Raw genomic sequence first — 25829 nt, 5'->3', positions numbered from 1 at the left:
GCCCTGCAGGTCAGATCAACGGCATCCAGACTTCTCCTGCATGTCTCTTACAGCAGCACTGACCAAGTTAAACGTCTCTCTGATCAGTTTAGGAACAAATAGATGATAAATCACTGCATCTCCTCCTTATTTCCTCCTAACAACTGTCTCTTTTCACTTTCCATGCACTCTGATGGTAGCATAATACACTGGGTTTTTTTTACAAGTAAGCCACTATTAAAGATTTTCTTTTTCTTCAAGTGTGATCATGATAATCACAACACAAATCAGCATGTGGATGATCTGGGTCACATGTCGGTGCTGCAGCAAATTCAGAATGTATCAGCACCACAGAATTTAAATACAAAACACATCATATAACTAACTCACCTTAGTTGTTTTCACATTGTGTTTGATTATATTTAAGCATTAAGTATTGAGTATATACTGTGTTTTAATGTGTTTTTTTTTTTTTATCTTTGAAAGATAAGGCCGTCAGGCTATTAGCTATAGTTTTGTTATTGCCTGCAAAACCTGTTAAAAAGCCCAAAACCAAAAACTGGTTGAAGACCTCACTGGCTAAAAAACAGGGCATATGGTAATCCTGCTGTCACTTATCAAAGAGTTACTTAAACAAGGTTAATGGTGGCAGTTAACATTACCTTAGTTTGTTGTTGGTTCTCATGTTAATGATTGACTACAAAAAAAAAATTATGCCAAATATGAATACATATCAGTGTCATTTGTAAAAGATTAACAGCAACATATTTAAAAGCAGACAGCTGGCATTAACGCTAACATACCACATCATTGTGCATGAATTAAATCAAGCCAAATAGGCCCCATGGTTTATTCAGTAAAGGAGAAATACCTCTTTCTTTGTCAGGTATGACTGTGTTTCTGTACTGATGCCTACCTTTGTCTAAACCTTCTCTTCTTCTTTGTTGCCCCATTCTTTTATCCCGGCTCCGGTTTGCCTGGCAATTCTGGGAACCCTAGGTCCTCCAGGTTAGACTCCAGTGGTTTTATGGGTTTGACAGATGTAGCCATATAAACTGAGTTTCATGCTGGGTCGGGGTTAGTTCACATCAATTTCTCTCAGTTCAAAGCATGTAAAAGTGTGAATCCACTTCACTTTTCCTCTGTGCACCACCACATTGGGTTTTGAATCAAATTATCAATATGTAATCGAAGTGCAGATTTTCAGCTTTAGCTCTATGTGTTTACTTTTTTTTTTTTTTTTTGCAATGACTGCTTAGAAGTCATTTTTATGCACAGACCCAAATTTTTCAGAGGCTCAAAAGTAATTGAACAATTGACTGAAAAGCAGTCCCATTACACGCTGAGGCCTGTTCCCTTCTTATTTTGTGACAAATTAAGCAGATGAAAGATCTGGATTTGATTGCAAGGGGATAGACTGAACAGAAATGAACCTTTTAGAGCGACAGGAACGACTTGTAGTAATTTAGAGTGGCCAAATCACCACTAGTTCATTCTTAAAAAGGATGAATGCACTGAACACCACAGAAGAACTAAGTATGATCACAGAATTATTTCCATGTTTAAGAAAAACAGCTTTGCAACATCAAGCCAGGTCAAGAATACTCTCAAGGAGGTAGGGGTGTCATGGTCGACATCAAGAGACACATTAAGGAATGTAAATACAGAGAATTTACAACAAGGTGCAAACAACTGGTTACACTCAAGAACAGGCCAGATTAGAGGTTGCCAGAAAACATCTAAAAGTGTCTGCGCAGCTCTGGGAAAAAAAAAAAAAAAAACTTGTACCAGGGTAATGGGAAGAGAAAAGTACATAAGAGAGAAACAGCTCTTGATCTGAGACACACTACATGAACCACATCGTTAGCAATTACTGATAACTTCTGATAGAAATATGACTCGTGTACAGGGCTCTACTCTCTGCTCAGATTCAGCCAAATGCTGCAAGACTGCAGCCTACAGTTCCTAATCGAGCGTGCTTTTTAGTTAATGAATCCAAAACTAGATAAATAAGCAGCAACTGGAGTTGGCAGTAATAAAGTCCTGAAAGAGCATGTCAAGGCAGGAGATACAGTACATTTTGTGGCATCCATGGGTTCTAGATTTAAGGTAGTCACCTACTGCAAATGTTTTTTATCCAAGTATTAAAAACAGTCCTTATATTTTATATTTATGTCCATTTCTTCTACGGTAGCCGTAATGCTCAGACAATCCATCAAGCGGTGCGGCTTCATAGCTTACCAAAGTCATACTAAAACATTTTTTTGACAGATTTTTGAGCGCCGTGTACCACATAAAATTGGTTCGAGGTCAGTAAACACAACCAGATTACATACATGAGGGGTACCGGATTATAAAGCCGCATTGTCAGTTTTTGAGAAAATTAAAGGATTTTTAGTGCCCCTTATAGTGCTGAAAATACGGTAGTTGTGCTGTTGTGCAGAGGCAAGAGTACAAAAATGTGTAATAGCCCAAAAACATTGGGATCAAACTGTATGACAAAACTGTTAATGATCTGAAGATGAATTAACCCCGGCCCTAACCTCTGGATTTATGTGACGGTTTATGTTATAAATTGAGTGTTCAGTTCATCCTTTCTTTACCCCACAGGACAGTTCACCCAAGACTAATAACCACAAAAAAAACCTACACACAATCAAGTTGCAAGTTTACTGTTTTTCGGGATTGTTTTTACCTGAAGATCTTCTTAAAATGTTTCTCTACCATGATTTTTAGTTACCAATAACATACATGTGTGTTTATCCCGTTCTGTCAATCAATCTCAGGGTTCACTATTAATACACCTGGAAATCTTCAGTCTGAAGGATTAAAAAAAGGAACCATGCAAATACTTTTTCACATTTGTCACACTTACATGTTTCAAAGATAATCTTAATAAACACAAAATCCAGTTTTTAAATGATGATTTAATTTTCCAAACCTTCCAAATCCTTGGCATCAAGAACTGCAATCAAGTATTTGTTATAGCTGCCAGTGACTCTTTCACATCACTGTGGAGGAACTTTGGCCCACTCTTCTTTGGAGTATAGTTTTAATTCAGCTACATTGGAGAGTTTTCAAATTTGAACAGCTTATTTAACTTCATGCCAAAGCATCTCAATCTGATTGAAGTCCATCAAGATGTTTTTTTGTAAATGTGTGAGCCTTTGTGTTCTTCTTGGTCAGTGGTCTTTTCCTTGAACTCCCCCATGGACGCTATTTTTGCCCAGTTTTTTTCTGATTGTTGAATCTCAATCTGATTGAAGTCCATCAAGATGTTTTTTTGTAAATGTGTGAGCCTTTGTGTTCTTCTTGGTCAGTGGTCTTTTCCTTGAACTCCCCCATGGACGCTATTTTTGCCCAGTTTTTTTCTGATTGTTGAATCATGAACTCTGACCTATGAGGCCTGCAGTTCTTTAGATGTTGTTTGGGTTATTTTGTGACGTCCTGGATGAGTCATTGATGTGCTCTTGGATTAATTTTGGTAGGGCGACCACCCCTGGGAAGTCCCAGAGCCTTTGTAATGCCTTTGTAATCCTTTCCAGACTGATAGATGTCAGTGACTTTGTTTCTCAGCTATTTCTTTAGATGGTGGAGTGATGTGTTGCTAATTTAGATCTTTTAATTTACTTCATTTTGTCAGACACATTCTATTTAAGTAATTTCAGCAGCCTTGGTGTGGCTAGTGAAATTGAACGAATCTTTACAAACTGCATTTTGTATTTATTCAGATTATCTTTGTCTAATATTACAATTTGATTGATGATCTGAAACATGTCTGTGTCAAAAAAAGTAAAATCAGGAAGGGGACAAATCATTTTTCACATCAGAATAAGACCCATAAGAAAGCATAAAAGTAAATCAGCCAAAAATGTTTTGTTTAATTGCTTAATTAAGATCAAAATGTGATCAGAACCCTGGTGGGGGGAAAAAACCACATAATCAACAGTGTTGTGTTATTTTTATGTTATCACATCTGACCTTTCATTCTCTGCGTGTGAAGGTCCACCCGGCCCACAAGGTCCTCGTGGACCCGCAGGAATTGGTGGCGTTAAGGGAGAAAAGGGTACTCTTGGCATACCTGGAATTCCTGGCAACCCCGGACAGAAGGGAGATCCTGGTTTTCCGGGAAATCCGGTAACACCCTGTTTCACATTTACTTCATTATCTTCTGAGCCTAAAAGAATGCAGATCTATATTTCTTTGTCTTTCATTAGCTGAGCTCACAATATCTCTAAACCCCTTTCTTCTCAGGGCACACCCGGTCCTACTGGACCCGCTGGTATAAAGGGAGATTCCGGACAGCCTGGTGTTCCTGGATTCCCTGGTTTGTTCACAATAACATTATTTGTGCTTCTTTTTTTCAACAAAAACATATTTTAGTCATCAGCATTTATTGTGAACAGAGCCTAAAGATTTGTTTTTATCAGGATTGAAGGGTGATATTGGATATCCTGGCCCCAGTGGCCCTCCTGGAGATCGTGGATTACCTGGAGAACGGGGTAGGTCAACATGTTATCCTTTTCTTCTAGAGTGAAGAGACGTGAGACTACCTTCAAAAGAAAAATCTGTGCTGCTGCTTTATTTTGTTCTGTCTCCCTCCGCCTCACCCCCAGACAAGTGCGCTAACAGGAGAATTTTGTCATGTTAATAGGCACTCCGGGTGATCCCGGTGAAGGTTCGCCTCCTGTTGTGCTAAAGGGAGAACGGGGACCCCCAGGTCTTCAGGGCCTACGTGGTTCTCCAGGACCACCTGGTTTGCCTGGTCAACCTGGAGGCCCAGGTAAGTAAATATAGTTTCTTTGATGGGAACTGATAAAGGTAACATAAAAGACACAGGATCAGGATCAAATGATTATGCTGCTCTTCCCAAAGGGGAAGCACTTCCTACAAAGCTATCTATACTGTGCTTTTATAGACATTTATAGTTGTGAGGAAAGAGGTTTTTGCATTTAATACATATTAAATAGGGATTTTGTATTTCCATAAATACTGACAAAATGATTTCTAGGAGTACATTATGGCCACATCTGTGATCCTAAAATAAGATTTTGTACTATTATTACTTCTGATAGCATGGCCGAATATTTTGGACATTTTCCATAATGCTAGGGGACAGATTACACAGTGAATTTAAAAGTAAAAGCAGTACTTTGTAAGTTACACATTTTGTCATGAATTTTCTTTGCCTCAGACAGTATACGACAGGCTCTTCTTCTCACACAAGTGCTGTACAATATAGAAACCACGACAATTTTATATTTGGCCTAATATAATGTGAACGGAATGAGTAAAATGAACTAAGGTGGAAAAAACTGATGGAGTCATTGCTACTCCTGCCTCCTGGTCTCAGGTATCAAAGGTGACCCTGGTGGTCCTGGGAACGATGGTCCTCCTGGCTTCAACGGACCTCCCGGCAGGAAGGGAGACATTGGTCCGGGAGGTCAGCCTGGTAAGTAAGGCAGAGAGTCTCATTACTGACCTACTCTGTATGTTATCCCTGGTTAAAAAAAAAAGAGAAAACGTTATTAGTAGTGTATGTACAGTCGTGGCCAAAAGTTTTATTTATTTGCTAATCAAAGATTTACCGGATATAAAAGGATATACTGGACAAAGGATGAATATGGAGGTTGAAGGAAAAGAGAAGGGCTACAGAGAAGCTTCATGGGTGTAGTGACGAAGAACACACAAAGGATGGTCCTAGAGATAGGGTGGAATTGGAGGCGAATGATCAGCTGTGGTGACTCCTAAAGGGAGCAGCTGGAAAAAGAATAAGTTTAACCTATTAGGACCCAGGGTTCTTTGTGATATTCCTGCTTGAAAATGACAAAAGTCTACGTATCAAAATAAAGCGAACAAGCTAATAAGGAAATTAGGATGGAACAGAGAAAAATACAAAGGATTTTATCTGGCCTATTTTGTTCTCTATTACCCCTTTGAGAATATGCTGCAGTAGACCAGAAACTCAAGAAAACCATGAATCAACATATGGATGTTATCTGTGGAAAGATAAAGCTGCTGGAGTGAAACACAGCAAAGTTCACAACTGTACACAATAGTGGACTTGCATGTAATGTGTTTGTGCATAAATAAGCTAATAAGGTGGAAAATGGTTATTTTTGATGGGAAACTTCTCTCAAAGCACACTTGGAAATGGAGTTATTGAGGAAATGTGGTGTTATCGCGATGGATTTAAGTTTTGTAAGCAAGATATTAAAGGTAAGACAGAATTCATGGTAATGTTTTTCAAACATGAATGTAATTTTGGTCTTCTTTTGCTGTTGGTTTAGTGACTTTTGGTTGGAACATGATGAAAGTTTGCAGTGTTGGTATCTGAGAGATGTCTGTTTTCAGCAGAGACATTGGTTGTCCATGTACATGCTGTCGAGTGAATGGGGGAATCTGTGCTTTTTGGTTACATGTTTTTGCGGAATTTGTTTAGCTGCTCTTTTAATTGTTTGTTGTTTTAGCTTTGGAAGTCGTAGAAATGGTTATGTGAGCGTTTGGCTGAGATTTTGATGTTTCTGTGGATACTGGTACTGTTGCCGCCCTGAGGCTTCTCATTGCTAATACAGACATTCCCCTTATCACAGGTCAGCCTGGCAACCCTGGTCCCCGTGGTTCAGATGGTCCACAAGGTCCTCCCGGTGTCCCAGGATCAGTTTCTGCTGCTCACGGTTTCCTCATCACCCGGCACAGCCAGACCACCGATGACCCAGAGTGCCCCACTGGAACTAAGTTTATCTATAATGGATACTCTCTGTTGTACGTGCAAGGCAACGAGCGGGCACACGGACAGGACCTTGGTAGGCTTTACCTAGAAGTTGCATTGTATCAGACAGCTGTCAGAAAGCAGTTCATATAACTGACCGTCTTCTTTCAGGCACAGCTGGTAGCTGCCTGCGCAGATTTAGCACCATGCCCTTCATGTTCTGCAATATCAACAACGTCTGCAACTTCGCATCCCGTAACGACTACTCCTACTGGCTGTCCACGGACAGACCCATGCCCGAAAACATGGCCCCCTTCGTGGGAGAGCGTATCAGGCCTTATGTCAGCAGGTATGATGGGAGGAGGGAAGGGCAGTACTGTTGAATTCAGGGAAGTGTGTAAATCTTGTGTTTTTTCCTATGTTTGTGCATCCAGATGTAGAGTCTGTGAAGCTCCCGCCATGGTGATTGCAATTCACAGTCAGACTATTCAGATTCCTTCTTGCCCTGAAAACTGGGAAGTACTGTGGATTGGATACTCCTTTATGATGGTAGGAAATAACACACACACGCAAACAAACACACACTCAGACACTTGCATCCCCACCTTGACTAAAATCTCACACTGGCTTGATCTTCCAGCAGCACCTTGCTTTCCAAAACCACAAATTCTTTTGGCGGTACACAAAAGCTATGAGTGTTTCTGTTTTCAAAATACAGGAGCCTGTACCGGTTAATTACAGTAGTTGGTTTTCTTCATCAACTGTGTATAAAAGATCAATAAAACTGAACAGACTGAAAAACTGAGCGCGCTGTACACTCACATGGCAGTGGTGTCAGTCAGATGGTTGCCATGTCCTATAAAAAAACCCCTCCTTATTGTCTATTTTAATCATATTTTACAAAGTGAGAGCCACACTGTACTAACACTCAGTTTCAGTTAATTTCAGTTTTATTCCTATAGTGCCAAATCACAACACAACACAACGCTACTACTGCAACCACTCAGCGAGCAGCAGTGATACTTTTGCGACACAAATGGAAACAGAGTCCATTTGCTATCAAATGGACTCTGTTGCACATTTTGAAGTATGGTTGATTGCCATGATAGGACAACCTTCAGTAAGTAAAAAAACTTCTATTCAAATTATAGGCAACAGCTGCAGTCTGCTAGCAACCAAAGCAATTGCATGCAAGTTTATAGTGCAGCACTGTGCACCTCTTTGAGACCAAGGTCTCTAGGCCTGTGTGACTAAAATCTGTCGACTGCTATGAGTTGGCTTGGTGCAACTACACCAGCACAGCAAATGTGACCAGCACCCCCATCTTCTGCCTTTTTTCCCCTTTCAGAAGGGGTTCATAAATTAAGAAAACTAAAAAAAATTAATGAGATCTTCTGTCCAATTCTAATTCTTCTTTCTCTCCCCACAGCACACCAGTGCGGGTGCAGAGGGCTCCGGTCAGGCTCTTGCCTCCCCCGGCTCCTGCCTGGAGGAGTTCCGCAGCTCCCCTTTCATTGAGTGCCACGGCAGAGGGACATGTAACTTCTATGCTAACTCCTACAGCTTCTGGCTAGCCACCGTGGAACCTTCTGAGATGTTCAGGTGTGGATACATGTGCAAACGTCTGTGAAGGGGAAAATTTATTTATGAGAACCATTGTACCCACAGCAGGGTATATCCATGGTTTTATGTTATTACCACCAATTTCTGACCCTAACATCTGGATGTTGAAGTAGAAATTAAGACTCATCAGAACAGGCAGAATTTTTCTTTTGGTCTTCTGCCGCTGGAGCTCATTCGAAGATGTTCTTCTGCAAACTTTAGATGTAATGAGTTGTTATTTGAGTTAACTTTGCCTTATTATCAGCTTAAAACCAGATGGGTTTGAGCTGATAAGAACGCTCAATAGATATTTCCTTTTTCAGACCATTCTCTGTAAAAACTAGAGTTTTGCAGGAAAATCTCAGTAGTTCACCTTTCTCTAAAACTCTATAACCAGATAATTTGACTCCAGCAACCATGCTATGTTCAAAGTTGCTTAAATCACATTTCTTCCCCATTTTGCTCAAATTGAAATTCTTTGCAACTCTTCCTCTGCCATGTCTATTTCCCTAAATTCAGTGGCTGTTGAGTTGCAGTAATGTAACAGTATTCTGTATTCTAGTATTTGCAGTAATGAGCAGTTGAACGTGTACCTAATAAAGTGTATAATGAATGTATATGTATATATGAATGTGTATAATGCAGTACTTATATGACCCACTTTAAATATGACCCTCTCTTAACCATCTTAATACTTATGGCTCTTACAGCAAGCCCCAGTCTGAGACCTACAAGGCAGGTAGCCTACGGACACGTGTGAGCCGCTGTGCAGTCTGCATGAAGCGCACGTAACGGCATGCATGCCACCAAGCAAACACACCACTGCCAGGAGGGGGAGAGACGCCCATCGATGACAAGAGACGATTGGACGAACAGTAGATGAGCGTGGCAGCGGGTGGGGGCAGTCACGATGAGTTGGAATTCCAATGGTGCATTGTCTTCCGGAAAAACAAACTACAACTAAAACAATGGTGCTACTGTGCAACACAGCTTAAAAAAAAAAGAAAAAGGAAAAAAAAAAGAAAAAAAAACTGACGTAAACAAATCTTACATTTAGTCTTTGTTTGTCTTAAGAAGTACCTCAAAATGAAAGCAGAATATATTCAATTCATGGTGCCACGATGGATGTGTGACAACAAAACTGCATTTTTCTTTCTTTTCCCTTCTTTCCCAAAAGAATCTTTGTTCCCTTTCCCCCTTTTTTTTCCAAAAATTACGTTTGACACGTTGGTGCAGCAAAAATGTGACAGAATAACTCTTTATTTTATTTTAGTTTTGATAAGGAGTGGATGGTTTTCACAGTTACCAAATCGGCACTTTGACTTCGGAACATCCATGATGACAGATGCACTGACGATGAGCTTTCTGTAGTGAGAATGACTGCTTTTTTAAAAATTTACCAACCTTTCATTCGCACACCCTGTCTTTATCGCTGTTATTTTTTCTGTTGTTTTACGTTACATTTCGTAGTAATAACCCTGCTCTCTCCCACTCTTTGCTAACCATATCACCTTCTTTTGCTTATTTTTTTGTTTTTGTAAGTAATGCAATGTGTATATTGTGTAAAACACTTTTGTTTTTAGTGTATTAGCTTGAATCACTACCAACTGTTTGTTATGCACAGCGATTTTCCAGGTTCTTCTTAGCTCACACATTCACTTAACGCACGTTGACTCAGATATTGTACAAAGTAAGGCTTTTATGAATGAAACAGTATTTTATATATAATAAATATATATTTGAAAAAAGAGGATAAAAAAGTATATAAACTTTATTCGGCTGTGGAGAGATTGTTTGCTGATTTTAACCACGAAATGGTCATACATTGCATTTCATGAAAAAATAAAGCTTACTACTGAACGCAAACAGCCATTTTCATGAAACTATAACAGTCTTATGTGATATTAACAATGCCAATGCTTCAACCTTTTGTATTGTTCCACTGCAATAAAGTGGATTTGCTTTTAGCTAGTTGAATGATTGGAAATTGTTTCAAATATCAACGCGGGAAACAGAAAAAATTCAGAAATTCAAATGAATTCTTCACTATTTGATTAGAAAGCAGGGACATTTTTTTGGTGTTTTTTAACATTTCCAGGTGCTGGGATTTTCTATAAAAGATCCTGATGTAGTTTGAAGGGGCTGCATTTGTTCCCAACACTTTCAAATCCACTTTTACTGGCTTGAAAATCTATCCCAAATTGGATAAAGTGTTCAGGCTTCACGGTGTGGTAACACAGGTCTGAGCGTACAGATTCCTGATGTACTGTAAATCTATGCGAGCTGTTTGGGGTGGGGGGGTGAAATATTTCCCTGTGATTTTTATTGTTTGTTTGTTTTGTGTTTTTTTTTTTTTTTCAAATCTGCTTTTATGAATTCTAATTGTGTCAGCCTGGGGTGCGATTAAAAAAATGTGCATTTTTTTTTTCTTTTTGTTGTTTTGTTTCCATTTTATGTTATCCGGAAGTTGTTATAAACTTTTAAGACTGAAATAAATACTATGTCCAAAGTGTTGCCTTCATAAATGACTATGACTAAGAAAGTGGGTGATTTCTTTATAAGTCACCAATCTGGATCATTTAGATTTAAAGTAAAAGAAAATAAGGGCTCGGCTGCCAGTTACAATCTACTAGTCCTCACTTCTCCTTCTGTGCCAAGTGACAGTAAAGTAATTGAATTAGATTGTATGTACATATATACATATTGTATATATTCTATATATATATTTACCATACCACTGGCCTGAGAGAACGAGGTGGCACATATGGGTGCAGCAGCTCAGACAAATAAAATGGGGCACAATTATTAAGAGACTTAAAGACAAATAAAGGGATTTTAAAATGGATTGATAAACGAACTGGAAGCCAGTGAAGGAAAGCTAAAATTGGAGTGATGTACTTTTGCTTGCCAGATGAAAATTGGACAGTCACGTTTTGCACGAGCTGTAGGCGAGCAACGGAGGCCTGCCTGATTCTGATAAAGAGTGCATTGCATTGCAGTAATCATGCAATAATCAAGACAAGAGGTTATAAAAGGCTGTATTAAGGTTGCGTTTGGACAGAAAAGGCTTGATCTTTGACAGTCATTTGAAAAAAGACGGATTTTACTCACCAAAGTTAAACAAAAGAAGACTGGAAGAAATTGTTGCCTGGTCTGATTAGTCATTGAGGATTTCTGTTGCAGAATTCAGATGGTAGAGTCATAATTTCTGTGTAAACCACATGGAACCATGGATCCATCCTGCCCTGTATCAACAGTTCAGGATAGTGGATATTGTCTTGGCACATTTTGGGCTGGTTTCTTGAACATGACAATGAGTTCCCTGTACTCAAATAGCCTTCACAGTCACCAGATCTCAAGCTAATAGAGCACTTTTGGGAAGTGGTAGAACAACAGATTGACGACATGAATGCAGGTGACAAATATTCAGCAACTGTCTAATGTTATCATGTCAATATGACCAAAACCTCCAAGCAGCTTGAATCTATGGCATGAAGAATTAAGAAAGTTCTGAAGACAAAAGGGGGTAAAAATCAAGTACTAAAAAGGTATGCTTAATAAAGTGGCTGATGAGTGTATATTAACAGGACAACCCCCATATTAGTCCTCATGGCGAATATGTAACCATATGTAAATACTGCCAAATATATAAAGACCAAAAAGGCCGTTGGTACAGATGACGTACCTGTGGAGGTATTAAATTTCACCTGTGCCAACTACCCTGAAAAACTATGTTGTTATTGTTAATGAGCTGCTCTGCAACATTTTCTGCCAAGACGGTGGTGAAGATGATACATTTCAAGTGACAATTGGAATCTGGGTGGAGGCGTGATCTGAAGAGAACGTTTCCTCCTTTTATAAGAATAGGTGTAAGGACAAGTTCTCTTTGTCTAGGACCTGGTGAGTGAACTCCTGTCTGCAGGTAAGAGAGGCTTCGGAACAAAGTCTGTTTTGTTTAATTGTAGTGCTGTGGTGCGCTCGAGATCTTTTCGATTTGTATCTTTGTTTTTGTGTTAATGAAACACGTCACTGACTCAGTGAATGTCATCTTTAGGAAAAGCAACCATCCTCTCTGTCTGAATCTGACTGCATAGCTGACCATCTCTTGCTCCACTGCTTTAAAGGAGACACTATATGTCGACTAAAGTAATTCCAAAGAAGGTAAAGTAGGAGACATGTTCCTTGTACTTGTTCCTGAAGTATACTGTGTCAGGTTTAGATTTCCAGTCAGACTGCAGCTTTACCTCTGTTGCATTTGCTCATTCTAATTTGCACAATATGTCTTGGTGCTCTTGTGACTGGGATTTTTTGTTTTTTTAGTATTTCCTGCAGTAACTGTAACAGCTTGTTGCACTCTTCATTGTGGCGTCTATTATTTTCATGTTTGTAAATACTTCTTAATACAGAAATCTAAATTAAAAGCTTACCTGTTCCCACAGTCCACTTTACGTTCTTGCTGCTCAACAATAAAAAGATTTATTAAGACTGCGAGGCGCGAGTTTCACAAACTACACCTTTTTCTGAAATGAAGACTAACCTGATACATACTTCTTCACTGACAGTGAAACAGTTTGGCATTCACCTCTGCACACATAATGGCACAACAGGTTCAGACGATGGAAGACAGACAATTCTGCTGTGCTGTGTGTCTGGATATACTCAAGGATCCGGTGACTATTCCCTGTGGACACAACTACTGTATGAGCTGTATTGAAACCTACTGGAAAGCAGAAAATGTAAAAGGAACCCACAGCTGTCCTCAGTGCAGACAGGCTTTCACACCGAGGCCTATCCTGGTGAAAAACACTATGTTAGCAGAGTTAGTAGAGAAAATGAAATACCTCCAGCCTATCTATGATTCCCCTGCCTTTGAAAAGCACAAGCTGGTAGATTTTTCGAAGGTGTTGAAAGTGAACACCTGTTCAGTTCACAATGAGGTGATGAAGATGTTTTGTCGCACTGATCAAATGTGTGTCTGTTGTCTCTGTTGGATAAATAAACATAGAGGACATGAAACAGTTCCAGTTGAAAAAGAAAGGACAGACAAAGAGAAAGACCTGGAGGTAATTCTGAAAGAAGTCCAGCGGAGAATCGAGACCAGAAAGAAGGAAGAAGGAGTGCTTGAGAAAGAGACGGAGGGGATCAAACTGTCTGCCGATACAGCAGTGAAGGACATTGAGATGACTGTTGATGAGCTGGTGAGTTTCATCAAAGAAAACGGCTCAAATCTAAAGCAGCAGATCAGATCCCAGCAGAAAGATGAAGAGAGGCGAGTCAAAGAGCTTCAGAATAAGCTGGAGCAGGAGATCACTGAGCTGAAGAGGAAAGAAGAGGAGCTGAAGAAGCTTTCAAACACAGAGGACCACACCGAATTTCTACTCAGGTACTCCATGATGCCCATATTCATTGACTCTACAGATTCACCAAGCTTTAAAATCTGTCAGGTTAAGTACTTTGAGAGGCTTCAAATGGTGATATCAGAAGCCAGAGATAAACTCACAGCATTTCTGTGTGATGAACTGTGGAAGATCTCTCTGGCAGTGAGGTCAGTGGATGTTTTGCTGCCACAAAGCGATCCTAAGACCAGAGATGAGTTTTTAAAACATGCATGTCAACTCACGCTGGATCCAGATACACTGCACCTAAAACTCTCTCTATCTAATCAGAACAGAACTGTTACAGACATGCTTCGAGATCCAGATAATTCCTGTCTTAAGAACAGGGACAGGTTTTCCATCCAGCAGCAGGTCCTCAGTAAAGAGAGTCTGACTGGACCTTGTTACTGGGAAGTGGAGTGGAAAGGGAGAGGTCTGTCAGTAGCCGTAACATATAAGAATGAGAATAAACTGGATCAAACTGCATTTGGAAGCAATAATAATTCTTGGGCATTAGATTGTTACAAGGACAGTTATAAATTCAGACACAACAACATGACAACTCGCCTCTTAGGCCCTTCTTCCTCTAAAATTGGAGTCTATATGAATCCCAGAGCAGGTGTTCTGTCCTTCTACAGCCTCTCTGACACCATGACCCTCCTACACAGAGTCCAGACCACATTCACTGAGCCGCTCTATGCTGGACTGTGGATTTGGGGGGGGTATTTTACTTCAACCACTGCTACATTAAATGAGATACAGTAAAATACTGTTTAACTGATTTTGCCTTTATTTGTTATATTTTTTTATGATGTGATATCAAGGGTTTGTATGGGTGCTTGAAATCCTTGAAAACACTTGGATTTTAATATTGTCTTTTCAAGGTTTGAAAAGTGCTTGAATTTCAGATGTGGACCTCAAAACTGCTTGAAACTGTAACTGTATTTCATTAACAACAAATGACTATCTGATTGAACAGTTTTTTGTTTGTTTGTTTGTTGTTGTTTATCAGATAGAGAAATAAAATGAGTCGCAAAGTCTAAAAAAACCCCCATTTCTCCACCTGGGCTGCCTTGCTCCTCTACATGTCTGTTTCAGTGTGTGACACCCGCCCCGAACAGTCGGGAATGAGTGCAATAACATGCCTGGAGGTTGCAGTTTTTAATGAGCGTTTGCTGGAAAACGACAAATACAAATCATGGATAAGACAATGACCAAATCCATCTGAAAGGTCTGCAAAATGATTTGCGCCTTTTCAGAATGGGGGAGTTTGCATAAGTCCTAGTAAATATTTTTCGAGTATGTGTACGTTACACATTCTAATTTTTAAAATTATTACTAGTTTTTTGCTAGCTAGCAAACTCACAGGATAAACTATTGAAATGCATTGCGCGTGATACAATATGGCAACGCTAGTATAGCAGTTAGTTATGGTATGGTAATTTATGAAATATGCTGTGAACTTAGCTAACATTACATAGCAGTAGCAGTAATATGAGTTACTTCACTCAAGTGAAAGCTTTAAACGTTAGACCAATAAATTTTTTTGTGTTTTGCTGCAGCTTTTTCAAATATTATCTTGGTGCCTTTGGCAACACCTTGAGGGGTGGGTGGGTAATAATGGCAATATGAGGGACTAATCCATATGGGCGCAAAGAATAGCCACTTTTTTGTGGCTGTTGTTTTTTATTTTCAACAGGAGATGAATACCTCTAACAAGTTGGTTTTTTTTCACATTTGGACATCTTAATTTTTAAGTGAAATGTGTGTTTTGAGTTTATTCACTATAGGCAACCTTTTCGTTTTGCAGTATTTTTGTGTGGTGCATTTTTCTATGTTTTAACAAAAGGGGAACAAAGGTGTTTAAGTCAAACTAGGATGATTTGTTTTAATTTTCACGTGGTCTTACTGAGGTGATGCGAAGTGAAACATGCATTGTTTTTTGGGTAATGTGTTGGAAAAGCTTTAAAATGGACCTTGAAAATACTTAAAAAGTGTTTGAGTTTGACCCTGAAAAAGGTGTATAATATAAAATGGTTTGTATAATCTTCAAAAATGCTGACTTATTTTACAGTCTGTATGGAATGTGACAAAGTCTATAAGAAAGATTGCTTTGGTGATGAGAAAAAGTGAATTAATACCATAAATAAAGTTTTGTAATTTTAAAGCCATTCTAAAGAATTTGTGTGCAGTCATTATAGGAACTGAACTGAATAACTAAAGTGAATACATAGATTTTAACACTCATTTATTTATCGGTTTACTGGATTTGTTTATGACTTACTATTTAAATGAGTCTGTTTTTACCTTACTCATGGTACAATTTCACAGAGGTGCCGGAAACATTCCTCAGAGATTTTGATCCATATTGACACGAGAGCATCACACAGTTGCTTCAGAATCACATCCATGATGTGAATCTGGTTTCATCTTCAAGGAACCAGTTTGAAATGATCAGAGCCTTGTGACATGGTGTATTATCCTTCCGTTTGAAGCATCTATAAGAAAATGGTCACCAGTAGTAATCAGATGGGTTGTGATGTTTTTACATGATGTTCAATTGGTACCAAGGGTGTCAAAAGAAAAATCACCCACACCGTTACATAAACAACAACGACCTGAACTTTTGATACGAGGCAAGATAGTTCCATCCTTTAATGGTGTTTACACCAAATACTCACCCTATCTAAACGTTTCAGCAGAAAGTTATGCTTATTGATGCTTAGGGCAAAAAAACAAACAAAATGTCAGTGGTTTTTGTGATGAAGGAGCCCGGGCCACAGCAAATGTTATTGCACTTGTGATACTAATTCTAATATGGCTTTTAGTTTTTGTTGAGCTGGTTACACAAAGAAATGCTGAGTGTTGTTAATGAACTATGATTTTAATCCCAATGATGATCTCGTCCTACATCTAACCAAGTGACAAGTGAAACTAAAAAGTATGTGGCAAAACAAAAGAAATTTGAATTAGAAAAAAACAAAACAAAAATATGTCCTCTAAAGTAGACTTGGTGCTTCTCATTATATGCCTCAGATATCAAGGCATAGCAACTCCAGAAGACCTTAAGTCAAATTATGTGTTCCAGGTCTTCTTGGGGGATCCTGAGATGTTCCCATGCTTGGGATCTTATTTATAAATGTACGTTACACTGAAAACGAGGCCAGGAACAGACCTGAGCCACTTCACATGCATAATTGAAATATATAGAAAAAAAGTTGATGGGGTTACGGAACAAAAAAATGTATGACACACTTGTATAAAACCTGAAACGCACAGTGACAGTTTTTTCTTGTCTGAGGCTTTTTTAAACTATTATCATTTTTGTACACATAGTAAAACAAAACTGTGAAGAAAAACAAGGGAAAAAACTGGGGAATGCAGACAGTCAAAGTAAAAACATCCACAATATTTTCAAAAGGGAAAACAAGTAGTCACATTATATGTATTAAGTTTTTCCCAGAAGGCATCACCTCTCCTATTTTTAATCTTCCATAAACTGAAAATCTTTTAATATGGCAAACACCTTATTATAGCATTCATACTTGCCACCATAAATAAACACGATTTTAATAGATATCTGGCACATTTCTGATAATTTTAGTATCCCACATGGAAAGTAATTTTCCAGTGTAGGTCAGAGACAAACTCAACATTGTGCCATAGAATCTCCCTCACTGTACTGTGATCAGTATAATAGAACGGTTTAATGACTGGGTAGCTCCTGTCATACAGTCCCGATTAAAAGCTTAAGACCACTTTAATGATGGCAAAAAATCATATTTTGCATGGTTGGATCTAACAAGGTTCCAAGTAGAGCTTCAACATGCAACAAGAAGAAATGGGAGTGAGACAAAACATTTTTCTAAGCAAACAATTTATTGAAAACAATGCTTAAACTGAAACAGGCTGTTATATAGCTGATTAAAAGTTTAAGACCACATGCCTTTAAAAGGCCAAATGTGTACAAAAATATGGATTCATTGTCATTTTCTGTCAGGTAGTCAAACTGTTCTAATGGAAAAAGGCAAAAAAATCTTTCCCTTTTGGAATGGGGATGGGTTGTTAAACTGCAGAAACAGGGTCTCTCCTAGCATGCCATTGCAGCTGAGGTGGGACGCAGTAAAACAGGCATTTGGAATTTCTTAAAAAAAAAAAATGTATTAAATGATCCTGAGGGTTTGGCAATTGGAAGACAAAAATGTCCCAAAAAAAGTCACTAGCACTGAATTGGCTGTCCGTCTAGACACTGGACAATCGTCAACCCAAATTAAGGTCATTGCTGGTGGCGACTGAAGCAAATAACCATCAGACGAATCTGAGACTGAAGGGCTTCAAAAACAAAAATGTCTTCAAAGGCCTCGTCTCCTTGAACGCCACAGAACTGACAGTTTGGACTTTGCAAGAGAGCAACAAACGTGGGTCATTGAAAGGTGGAAGAAAGTTTTATTCTCTGATAAGAAAAAAAACTTTAACCTTGATGGTCCTGATAGTTTCCAAGATTATTGGCATAACAAGCAGACCCCACCTGAGATGTTTTCTATGCGCCAGAGTGGAGTGCTTTTTCTTCAGTGGAACAATGGAGTTTCAAGAGGTGCAGGGGTGTCCAGACGTTTCAGAGAGCATCTTTGTGACTGTGGACCTTCTACCTTCCTCTCTACCTGTGTGGTAAAGACTGGGTGACAATAAATTGTAAGGGCTGCAGTGGTCCACAAAGCAGTCAGTGATGAGACTGTGAATAAAAAGACACGAAATACCTGCAAGTTATAAATGATAAAGCCCAGAATATTCAGTAATGCTCTTACTGTTGTAGAAAAACATGTTTAATACTTTTTGGATACAAAAATATCTGCCTATTCTGGTTAAAATCTTATTGCAGCAATGGGATTTCAACCCACATGTGTGAGGAGACTGGACTCTTCACCCAGATCCGTAGACGACACAACCACACTACCGATACAGCAGCGAAATATTAGAGCTTGAAAATGTGCAATACAAAGTGGAACGAGTCTCCCCAACTTTATAAAGAGTACATGTACATAATACCCCAAACTGTTCATCAACCCTGATTAACAATGGGCTCTTGGCTCAGTTTCATCATTGTCGATATGCAACTTGTCATAACCACTGATCAACAGGCAGGATTACCATTCACAGAGAGTCAAGCATTGTAAGATGGTGAAAGATGTACCCTTAATTCCCCCTCCCTTGGTTTAAAGATGGTCGTTTGCTTTCCAAATAGACAGCCACCTAGACTCCCCTGCTTGTCCAGGATGTGTACATCTTCATCATTGAAAGTTACTGGACTGTAGAGTCCTGATCTGAACAGTTGGCTGTTTTATACCATGTGCTTAGCCAGAGGTTTGTTGCTTTGCCTGATGGTTGACTTCAGCCAGGATTAACGCAAAGAACACATTGGCTTTGGGCCACATTAAAGACATGTTCCCATACCGGGAGTTGAACCCGGACCGCCTGGGTGAAAACCAGGAATCCTAACCGCTAGACCATATGGGACTGGTTAAGTAGTGCGCCACTGTCACTGCCGTGTTCCTGGGTGAGAACCAGGAATTCTCATCACTAGACTATATGGGAGTGCTCCACTGTCATGAAGTCAAGGACAGTCTTCTCACTCTGCAGCCTTGGTGAGACCAACATAGCAGCACCTTAATCAGTTCTCCAGCGGTTGCAGGTTCTGATCAAAAGCACTTTACAAGGGAGTGGACTGGACTTGAAGCACACTTGAGTGGCATGCGGGGAAGTCCACTAACTAGTCAGCGATGACACCGTGAATAAAAAGACACGAAATACATGCAAGTCGTAAACGACTTTACAGCACCATGACTAATATGGTTTGGAAGAATTGCTCTGGATGAGATTCCTGCATGTTTGGACTTGACAGACATTCTATAAAAGATTTGATTTCCACTGCAGCCCTTACAATTTATTGGCAGGGGATGGAGCCAAACCGAAAAGAACATTGCCGTCAGAACACTATGGCAGCAGTGGGATTCGAACCCACGCCTCCGAAGAGACTGGAGCCTTAATCCAGTACCTTAGACCGCTCGGTCATGCTACCATTGCGACCAAGAACCTCATCGCAAAAATCTAGACAGTAAAAATTGAAAAAGTGCAACACAAACTAGATGCCCAGAACATTCAGTAATGCTCTTACTGTTGTAGAAGAACATGTTTAATACTTGCCTGAATGTTTTTGGATACAATAGCATCTGCCTGCCCTGGTTAAAATCTTATTGCAGCAATAGGGTTTCAACCCACATGTATGAGGAGCCTGGAGTCTGAACCCAGATCCGTAGACCACACAACCTAACACCTTACAATGCGGTGGACTTGAAGCACACTTGAGTGGCATGCGGGGAAGTCCACTAACCAGTCAGTAATGAGACTGTTAATAAAAAGACATGAAACATCTGCACGTTATAAATGACTTTTGCAGAAGAATTTCTTTTATTTATGTATAATCACATTATTTTATTGTATAATACCTTGGTGCCGCTGGATTTTAGCATGTCTCTCACACTCATACTGGTAACAGATGGTATGTCAGGAAGTTGGAGGGAAGCATTCACACACAAAGGACCCAGAGTGGGTGGGGGGAGTCTTTTGTCTCTTTCTCCACTGTAAGAGGTAGCAAGGGAGTGTGAAACTTTCTTTGGGGGTGGGGGGGACCAAAGGTGTGAAAACAGCTGTGTACTGCCTTTTGTTCCTGTAAGAGGTATTTAACTGAAGGCCATGCTAGGCTCAGTTACGGACACTGCCCATTGTTTGCCCCGCGATGATGCATTCCCTCACCAAGCTTGGTGTCTGTTCTTGTTTTTATTAAAGAATGCTAGCTACCGATCACCGCTTGTCTGCAGGCTTTATTGAAACGGACAACTTCCACAACACTTAACAGCACCCTGACTAAAGTGGTTTGGAAGAATTGCTCTTGATGACATTCCTGCATGTTTGCACTTGACAGACATTCTGTAACAGATTTGATTTCCACTGCATCCCGTAGAATTTATTGGTAAGGCATGGGACAAACACAAAAAGAACCTGAAGAGTATGGCAGCAGTGGGATTCGAACCCACGCCCCCGAAGAGACTGGAGCCTAAATCCAGCACCTTAGACCGCTCGGTCATGCTACCATTGCGAGTAAGAAGCTCATTGCAAAAATCTAGACAGTAAAAATTGAAAAAGTGCAACACAAAATAGAACCCCAGAACATTCAGTAATGCTCTTACTGTTGTAGAAAAACATGGTTAATACTTTTTGGATACAAAAATATCTGCCTATTCTGGTTAAAATCTTATTGCAGCAATGGGATTTCAACCCACATGTGTGAGGAGACTGGACTCTTCACCCAGATCCGTAGACGACACAACCACACTACCGATACAGCAGTGAAATATTAGAGCTTGAAAATGTGCAATACAAAGTGGAACGAGTCTCCCCAACTTTATAAACAGTACATGTACATAATACCCCAAACTGTTCATCAACCCTGATTAACAATGGGCTCTTGGCTCAGTTTCATCATTGTCGATACGCAACTTGTCATAACCACTGATCAACAGGCAGGATTACCATTCACAGAGAGTCAAGCATTGTAAGATGGTGAAAGATGAACCCTTAATTCCCCCTCCCTTGGTTTTTAAACCGTTTGCTTTCCACATAGACAGCCACCTAGACTCCCCTGCTTGTCCAGGATGTGTACATCTTCATCATTGAAAGTTACTGGACTGTAGAGTCCTGATCTGAACAGTTGGCTGTTTTATACCATGTGCTTAGCCAGAGGTTTGTTGCTTTGCCTGACGGTTGACTTCAGCCAGGATTAACGCAAAGAACACATTGGCTTTGGGCCACATTAAAGACATGTTCCCATACCGGGAGTTGAACCCGGACCGCATGGGTGAAAACCAGGAATCCTAACCGCTAGACCATATGGGACTGGTTAAGTAGTGCGCCACTGTCACTGCCGTGTTCCTGGGTGAGAACCAGGAATTCTCATCGCTAGACTATATGGGAGTGCTCCACTGTCATGAAGTCAAGGACAGTCTTCTCACTCTGCAGCCTTGGTGAGACCAACATAGCAGCACCTTAATCAGTTCTCCAGCGGTTGCAGGTTCTGATCAAAAGCACTTTACAAGGGAGTGGACTGGACTTGAAGCACACTTGAGTGGCATGCGGGGAAGTCCACTAACTAGTCAGCGATGACACCGTGAATAAAAAGACACGAAATACATGCAAGTCGTAAACGACTTTACAGCACCATGACTAATATGGTTTGGAAGAATTGCTCTGGATGAGATTCCTGCATGTTTGGACTTGACAGACATTCTATAAAAGATTTGATTTCCACTGCAGCCCTTACAATTTATTGGCAGGGGATGGAGCCAAAACGAAAAGAACATTGCCGCTAGAACACTATGGCAGCAGTGGGATTCGAACCCACGCCTCCGAAGAGACTGGAGCCTTAATCCAGCACCTTAGACCGCTCGGTCATGCTACTGTAGCCGGAGGGGCTACTCGCCTTTCTTTTCTCTCTCTCGCTTGCTCGCTCTACTGCTCTCGCTCTCTCCTGCGCTCGCTCTTACTGCAAAACTAGGTCAATTGGGAACCCACCTGCATATTGATTGCAGGCTGGCACCAGGTATAAAGCTAAGCCGGTGCTTCTTTGGATTATTCCTCCCATGCATTCAGCGCAAAGCAGCAGTAAATGCTGACACTCTGCGACGGACTGATCGGCAAGAGTAGATCATATGACAGCCACAGGTATGCTCTCGCTTAACCTCAGATTCCCTTTCAGTATTGGAATGTATAGTAATAGTTTTTGCGGCCTGTTGTAGCGCGGCAGGTTGTTTTATTCCGGCGTTGCGGAGAGAGGTGCTTGTGTGATTTCCCCCACCAGTGAGAGTATAACGCTTCCGGTCCTGGGGTAAGCTGTTCAAACTATTTTTATTAGCATTCACAGCTACCAGAGGCTAAGGTTATATTTGTCTGTTTTAGGGCGTGATCGCTGCCTTCACCTCCGTGGCAACTCACACAGCCTTAAGTGAAGAATCAAGACACCTGCCTAGCCGTTGTTGTGAGGGCTCCTTCTCAGTGGAGCCTGCTGTCTTGTCTTGTCTTGTCTTGTTTGGTTTTGAATTGTTTTACCTTGTCTTATTTGAGAACATTGCCGCTAGAACACTATGGCAGCAGTGGGATTCGAACCCACGCCTCCGAAGAGACTGGAGCCTTAATCCAGCACCTTAGACCGCTCGGTCATGCTACCATTGCGACCAAGAACCTCATCGCAAAATCTAGACAGTAAAAATTGAAAAAGTGCAACACAACTAGATGCCCAGAACATTCAGTAATGCTCTTACTGTTGTAGAAGAACATGTTAATACTTGCCTGATGTTTTGGATACAATAGCATCTGCCTGCCCTGGTTAAAATCTTATTGCAGCAATAGGGTTTCAACCCACATGTATGAGGAGCCTGGAGTCTGAACCCAGATCCGTAGACCACACAACCTAACACCTTACAATGCGGTGGACTTGAAGCCACTTGAGTGGCATGCGGGAAGTCCACTAACCAGTCAGTAATGAGACTGTTAATAAAAAGACATGAAACATCTGCACGTATAAATGACTTTTGCAGAAGAATTTCTTTATTTATGTATAATCACATTATTTTATTGTATAATACCTTGGTGCCGCTGGATTTAGCATGTCTCTCACACTCATACTGGTAACAGATGGTATGTCAGGAAGTTGGAGGGAAGCATTCACACACAAAGGACCAAGTGGGTGGGGGAGTCTTTTGTCTCTCTCCACTGTAAGAGGTAGCAAGGGAGTGTGAAACTTTCTTTGGGGTGGGGGGGACCAAAGTGTGAAAACAGCTGTGTACTGCCTTTTGTTCCTGTAAGAGGTATTTAACTGAAGGCCATGCTAGGCTCAGTTACGGACACTGCCCATTGTTTGCCCCGCGATGATGCATTCCCTCACCAAGCTTGGTGTCTCTTCTGTTTTTATTAAAGAATGCTAGCTACCGATCACCGCTTGTCTGCAGGCTTTATTGAATGGACAACTTCCACAACACTTAACAGCACCCTGACTAAAGTGGTTTGGAAGAATTGCTCTTGATGACATTCCTGCATGTTTGCACTTGACAGACATTCTGTAACAGATTTGATTTCCACTGCATCCCGTAGAATTTATTGGTAAGCATGGACAAACACAAAAAGAATCTGAAGAGCATGGCAGCAGTGGGATTCGAACCCACGCCCCGAAGAGACTGGAGCCTAAATCCAGCACCTTAGACCGCTCGGTCATGCTACCATTGCGAGTAAGAAGCTCATTGCAAAATCTAGACAGTAAAATTGAAAAAGTGCAACACAAAATAGAACCCCAGAACATTCAGTAATGCTCTTACTGTTGTAGAAAAACATGTTTAATACTTTTTGGATACAAAAATATCTGCCTATTCTGGTTAAAATCTTATTGCAGCAATGGGATTTCAACCCACATGTGTGAGGAGACTGGACTCTTCCCCAGATCCGTAGACGACACAACCACACTACCGATACAGCAGCGAATATTAGAGCTTGAAAATGTGCAATACAAAGTGGAACGGTCTCCCCAACTTTATAAACAGTACATGTACATATACCCCAAATGTTCATCAACCCTGATTAACAATGGGCTCTTGGCTCAGTTTCATCATTGTCGATATGCAACTTGTCATAACCACTGATCAACAGGCAGGATTACCATTCACAGAGAGTCAAGCATTGTAAGATGGTGAAAGATGAACCCTTAATTCCCCTCCTTGGTTTTTAAACTGCTTGCTTTCCACATAGACAGCCACCTAGACTCCCCTGCTTGTCCAGGATGTGTACATCTTCATCATTGAAAGTTACTGGACTGTAGAGTCCTGATCTGAACAGTTGGCTGTTTTATACCATGTGCTTAGCCAGAGGTTTGTTGCTTTGCCTGACGGTTGACTTCAGCCAGGATTAACGCAAAGAACACATTGGCTTTGGGCCACATTAAAGACATGTTCCCATACCGGGAGTTGAACCCGGACCGCCTGGGTGAAAACCAGGAATCCTAACCGCTAGACCATATGGGACTGGTTAAGTAGTGCGCCACTGTCACTGCCGTGTTCCTGGGTGAGAACCAGGAATTCTCATCGCTAGACTATATGGGAGTGCTCCACTGTCATGAAGTCAAGGACAGTCTTCTCACTCTGCAGCCTTGGTGGACCAACATAGCAGCACCTTAATCAGTTCTCCAGCGGTTGCAGGTTCTGATCAAAAGCACTTTACAAGGGAGTGGACTGGACTTGAAGCACACTTGAGTGGCATGCGGGGAAGTCCACTAATAGTCAGCGATGACACCGTGAATAAAAAGACACGAAATACATGCAAGTCGTAAACGACTTTACAGCACCATGACTAATATGGTTTGGAAGAATTGCTCTGGATGAGATTCCTGCATGTTTGGACTTGACAGACATTCTATAAAGATTTGATTTCCACTGCAGCCCTTACAATTTATTGGCAGGGGATGGAGCCAAAACGAAAAGAACATTGCCGCTAGAACACTATGGCAGCAGTGGGATTCGAACCCACGCCTCCGAAGAGACTGGAGCCTTAATCCAGCACCTTAGACGCTGGTCATGCTACCATTGCGACCAAGAACCTCATCGCAAAAATCTAGACAGTAAAAATTGAAAAAGTGCACACAAACTAGATGCCAGAACATTCAGTAATGCTCTTACTGTTGTAGAAGAACATGTTAATACTTGCCTGAATGTTTTTGGATACAATAGCATCTGCCTGCCCTGGTTAAATCTTATTGCAGCAATAGGGTTTCAACCCACATGTATGAGGAGCCTGGAGTCTGAACCCAGATCCGTAGACCACACAACCTAACCCTTACAATGCGGTGGACTTGAAGCACACTTGAGTGGCATGCGGGGAAGTCCACTAACCAGTCAGTAATGAGACTGTTAATAAAAAGACATGAACATCTGCACGTTATAAATGACTTTTGCAGAAGAATTTCTTTTATTTATGTATAATCACATTATTTATTGTATATACCTTGGTGCCGCTGGATTTTAGCATGTCTCTCACACTCATACTGGTAACAGATGGTATGTCAGGAA

At 40.6% G+C, this 25829-nt stretch overlaps 2 protein-coding genes, 1 long non-coding RNA gene and 8 other non-coding genes across 13 annotated transcripts in view; 3 read left to right on the top strand and 8 right to left on the bottom strand.

Annotated features, from left to right (window-relative positions):
* The window catches only part of col4a5 (collagen, type IV, alpha 5 (Alport syndrome)), a 71083-nt gene extending 60280 nt beyond the window's left edge, over positions 1-10803 (top strand). The window contains exons 40-51 of one of the 3 annotated variants that reach the window (XM_005464061.4): positions 1-9; positions 979-987; positions 3983-4116; positions 4234-4306; positions 4410-4481; positions 4634-4762; positions 5333-5431; positions 6573-6785; positions 6863-7040; positions 7126-7240; positions 8121-8293; positions 9004-10803. In XM_005464061.4, coding sequence (XP_005464118.1) covers positions 1-9; positions 979-987; positions 3983-4116; positions 4234-4306; positions 4410-4481; positions 4634-4762; positions 5333-5431; positions 6573-6785; positions 6863-7040; positions 7126-7240; positions 8121-8293; positions 9004-9085 — 1286 coding nt within the window. In that variant the 3' untranslated portion in view covers positions 9086-10803. The remainder of the gene's footprint in view (positions 10-978; positions 988-3982; positions 4117-4233; positions 4307-4409; positions 4482-4633; positions 4763-5332; positions 5432-6572; positions 6786-6862; positions 7041-7125; positions 7241-8120; positions 8294-9003) is intronic. The other 2 variants (XM_005464062.4, XM_005464063.4) reach the window with 2 other exon arrangements.
* A 1296-nt stretch (positions 10804-12099) lies between these two features.
* On the top strand, positions 12100-15830 carry LOC100695087 (tripartite motif-containing protein 16-like). Its single transcript, XM_003458852.5, has 3 exons — positions 12100-12215; positions 12348-12454; positions 12856-15830. Exon 3 carries the CDS (start codon positions 12889-12891, stop codon positions 14431-14433), a length of 1545 nt encoding a protein of 514 aa, XP_003458900.3. The 5' UTR covers positions 12100-12215; positions 12348-12454; positions 12856-12888; the 3' UTR covers positions 14434-15830.
* A 3280-nt stretch (positions 15831-19110) lies between these two features.
* trnae-uuc (transfer RNA glutamic acid (anticodon UUC)) lies at positions 19111-19182 on the bottom strand. Its single transcript has one exon. It is a non-coding gene; the product is annotated as a tRNA-Glu (tRNA).
* A 480-nt stretch (positions 19183-19662) lies between these two features.
* trnal-aag (transfer RNA leucine (anticodon AAG)) lies at positions 19663-19744 on the bottom strand. Its single transcript has one exon. It is a non-coding gene; the product is annotated as a tRNA-Leu (tRNA).
* A 990-nt stretch (positions 19745-20734) lies between these two features.
* On the bottom strand, positions 20735-20816 carry trnal-uag (transfer RNA leucine (anticodon UAG)). Its single transcript has one exon. It is a non-coding gene; the product is annotated as a tRNA-Leu (tRNA).
* A 730-nt stretch (positions 20817-21546) lies between these two features.
* On the bottom strand, positions 21547-21618 carry trnae-uuc (transfer RNA glutamic acid (anticodon UUC)). The gene has a single exon. It is a non-coding gene; the product is annotated as a tRNA-Glu (tRNA).
* A 480-nt stretch (positions 21619-22098) lies between these two features.
* On the bottom strand, positions 22099-22180 carry trnal-aag (transfer RNA leucine (anticodon AAG)). The gene has a single exon. It is a non-coding gene; the product is annotated as a tRNA-Leu (tRNA).
* Positions 22181-22229: 49 nt separating this feature from the next.
* Positions 22230-22768, top strand: LOC109197390 (uncharacterized). The gene is made up of 3 exons (XR_002058512.2): positions 22230-22443; positions 22518-22606; positions 22678-22768. It is a non-coding gene; the product is annotated as an uncharacterized LOC109197390 (long non-coding RNA).
* Positions 22769-22863: 95 nt separating this feature from the next.
* Positions 22864-22945, bottom strand: trnal-aag (transfer RNA leucine (anticodon AAG)). Its single transcript has one exon. It is a non-coding gene; the product is annotated as a tRNA-Leu (tRNA).
* Positions 22946-23914: 969 nt separating this feature from the next.
* trnal-uag (transfer RNA leucine (anticodon UAG)) lies at positions 23915-23995 on the bottom strand. The gene has a single exon. It is a non-coding gene; the product is annotated as a tRNA-Leu (tRNA).
* Positions 23996-24716: 721 nt separating this feature from the next.
* Positions 24717-24788, bottom strand: trnae-uuc (transfer RNA glutamic acid (anticodon UUC)). Its single transcript has one exon. It is a non-coding gene; the product is annotated as a tRNA-Glu (tRNA).
* Positions 24789-25829: the final 1041 nt, after the last annotated feature.

The sequence above is a fragment of the Oreochromis niloticus genome, linkage group LG3 (assembly GCF_001858045.2).
Source record: "Oreochromis niloticus isolate F11D_XX linkage group LG3, O_niloticus_UMD_NMBU, whole genome shotgun sequence".
Lineage (NCBI taxonomy): Eukaryota > Metazoa > Chordata > Actinopteri > Cichliformes > Cichlidae > Oreochromis > Oreochromis niloticus.
This window is presented reverse-complemented; position numbering and strand designations above follow the sequence as displayed.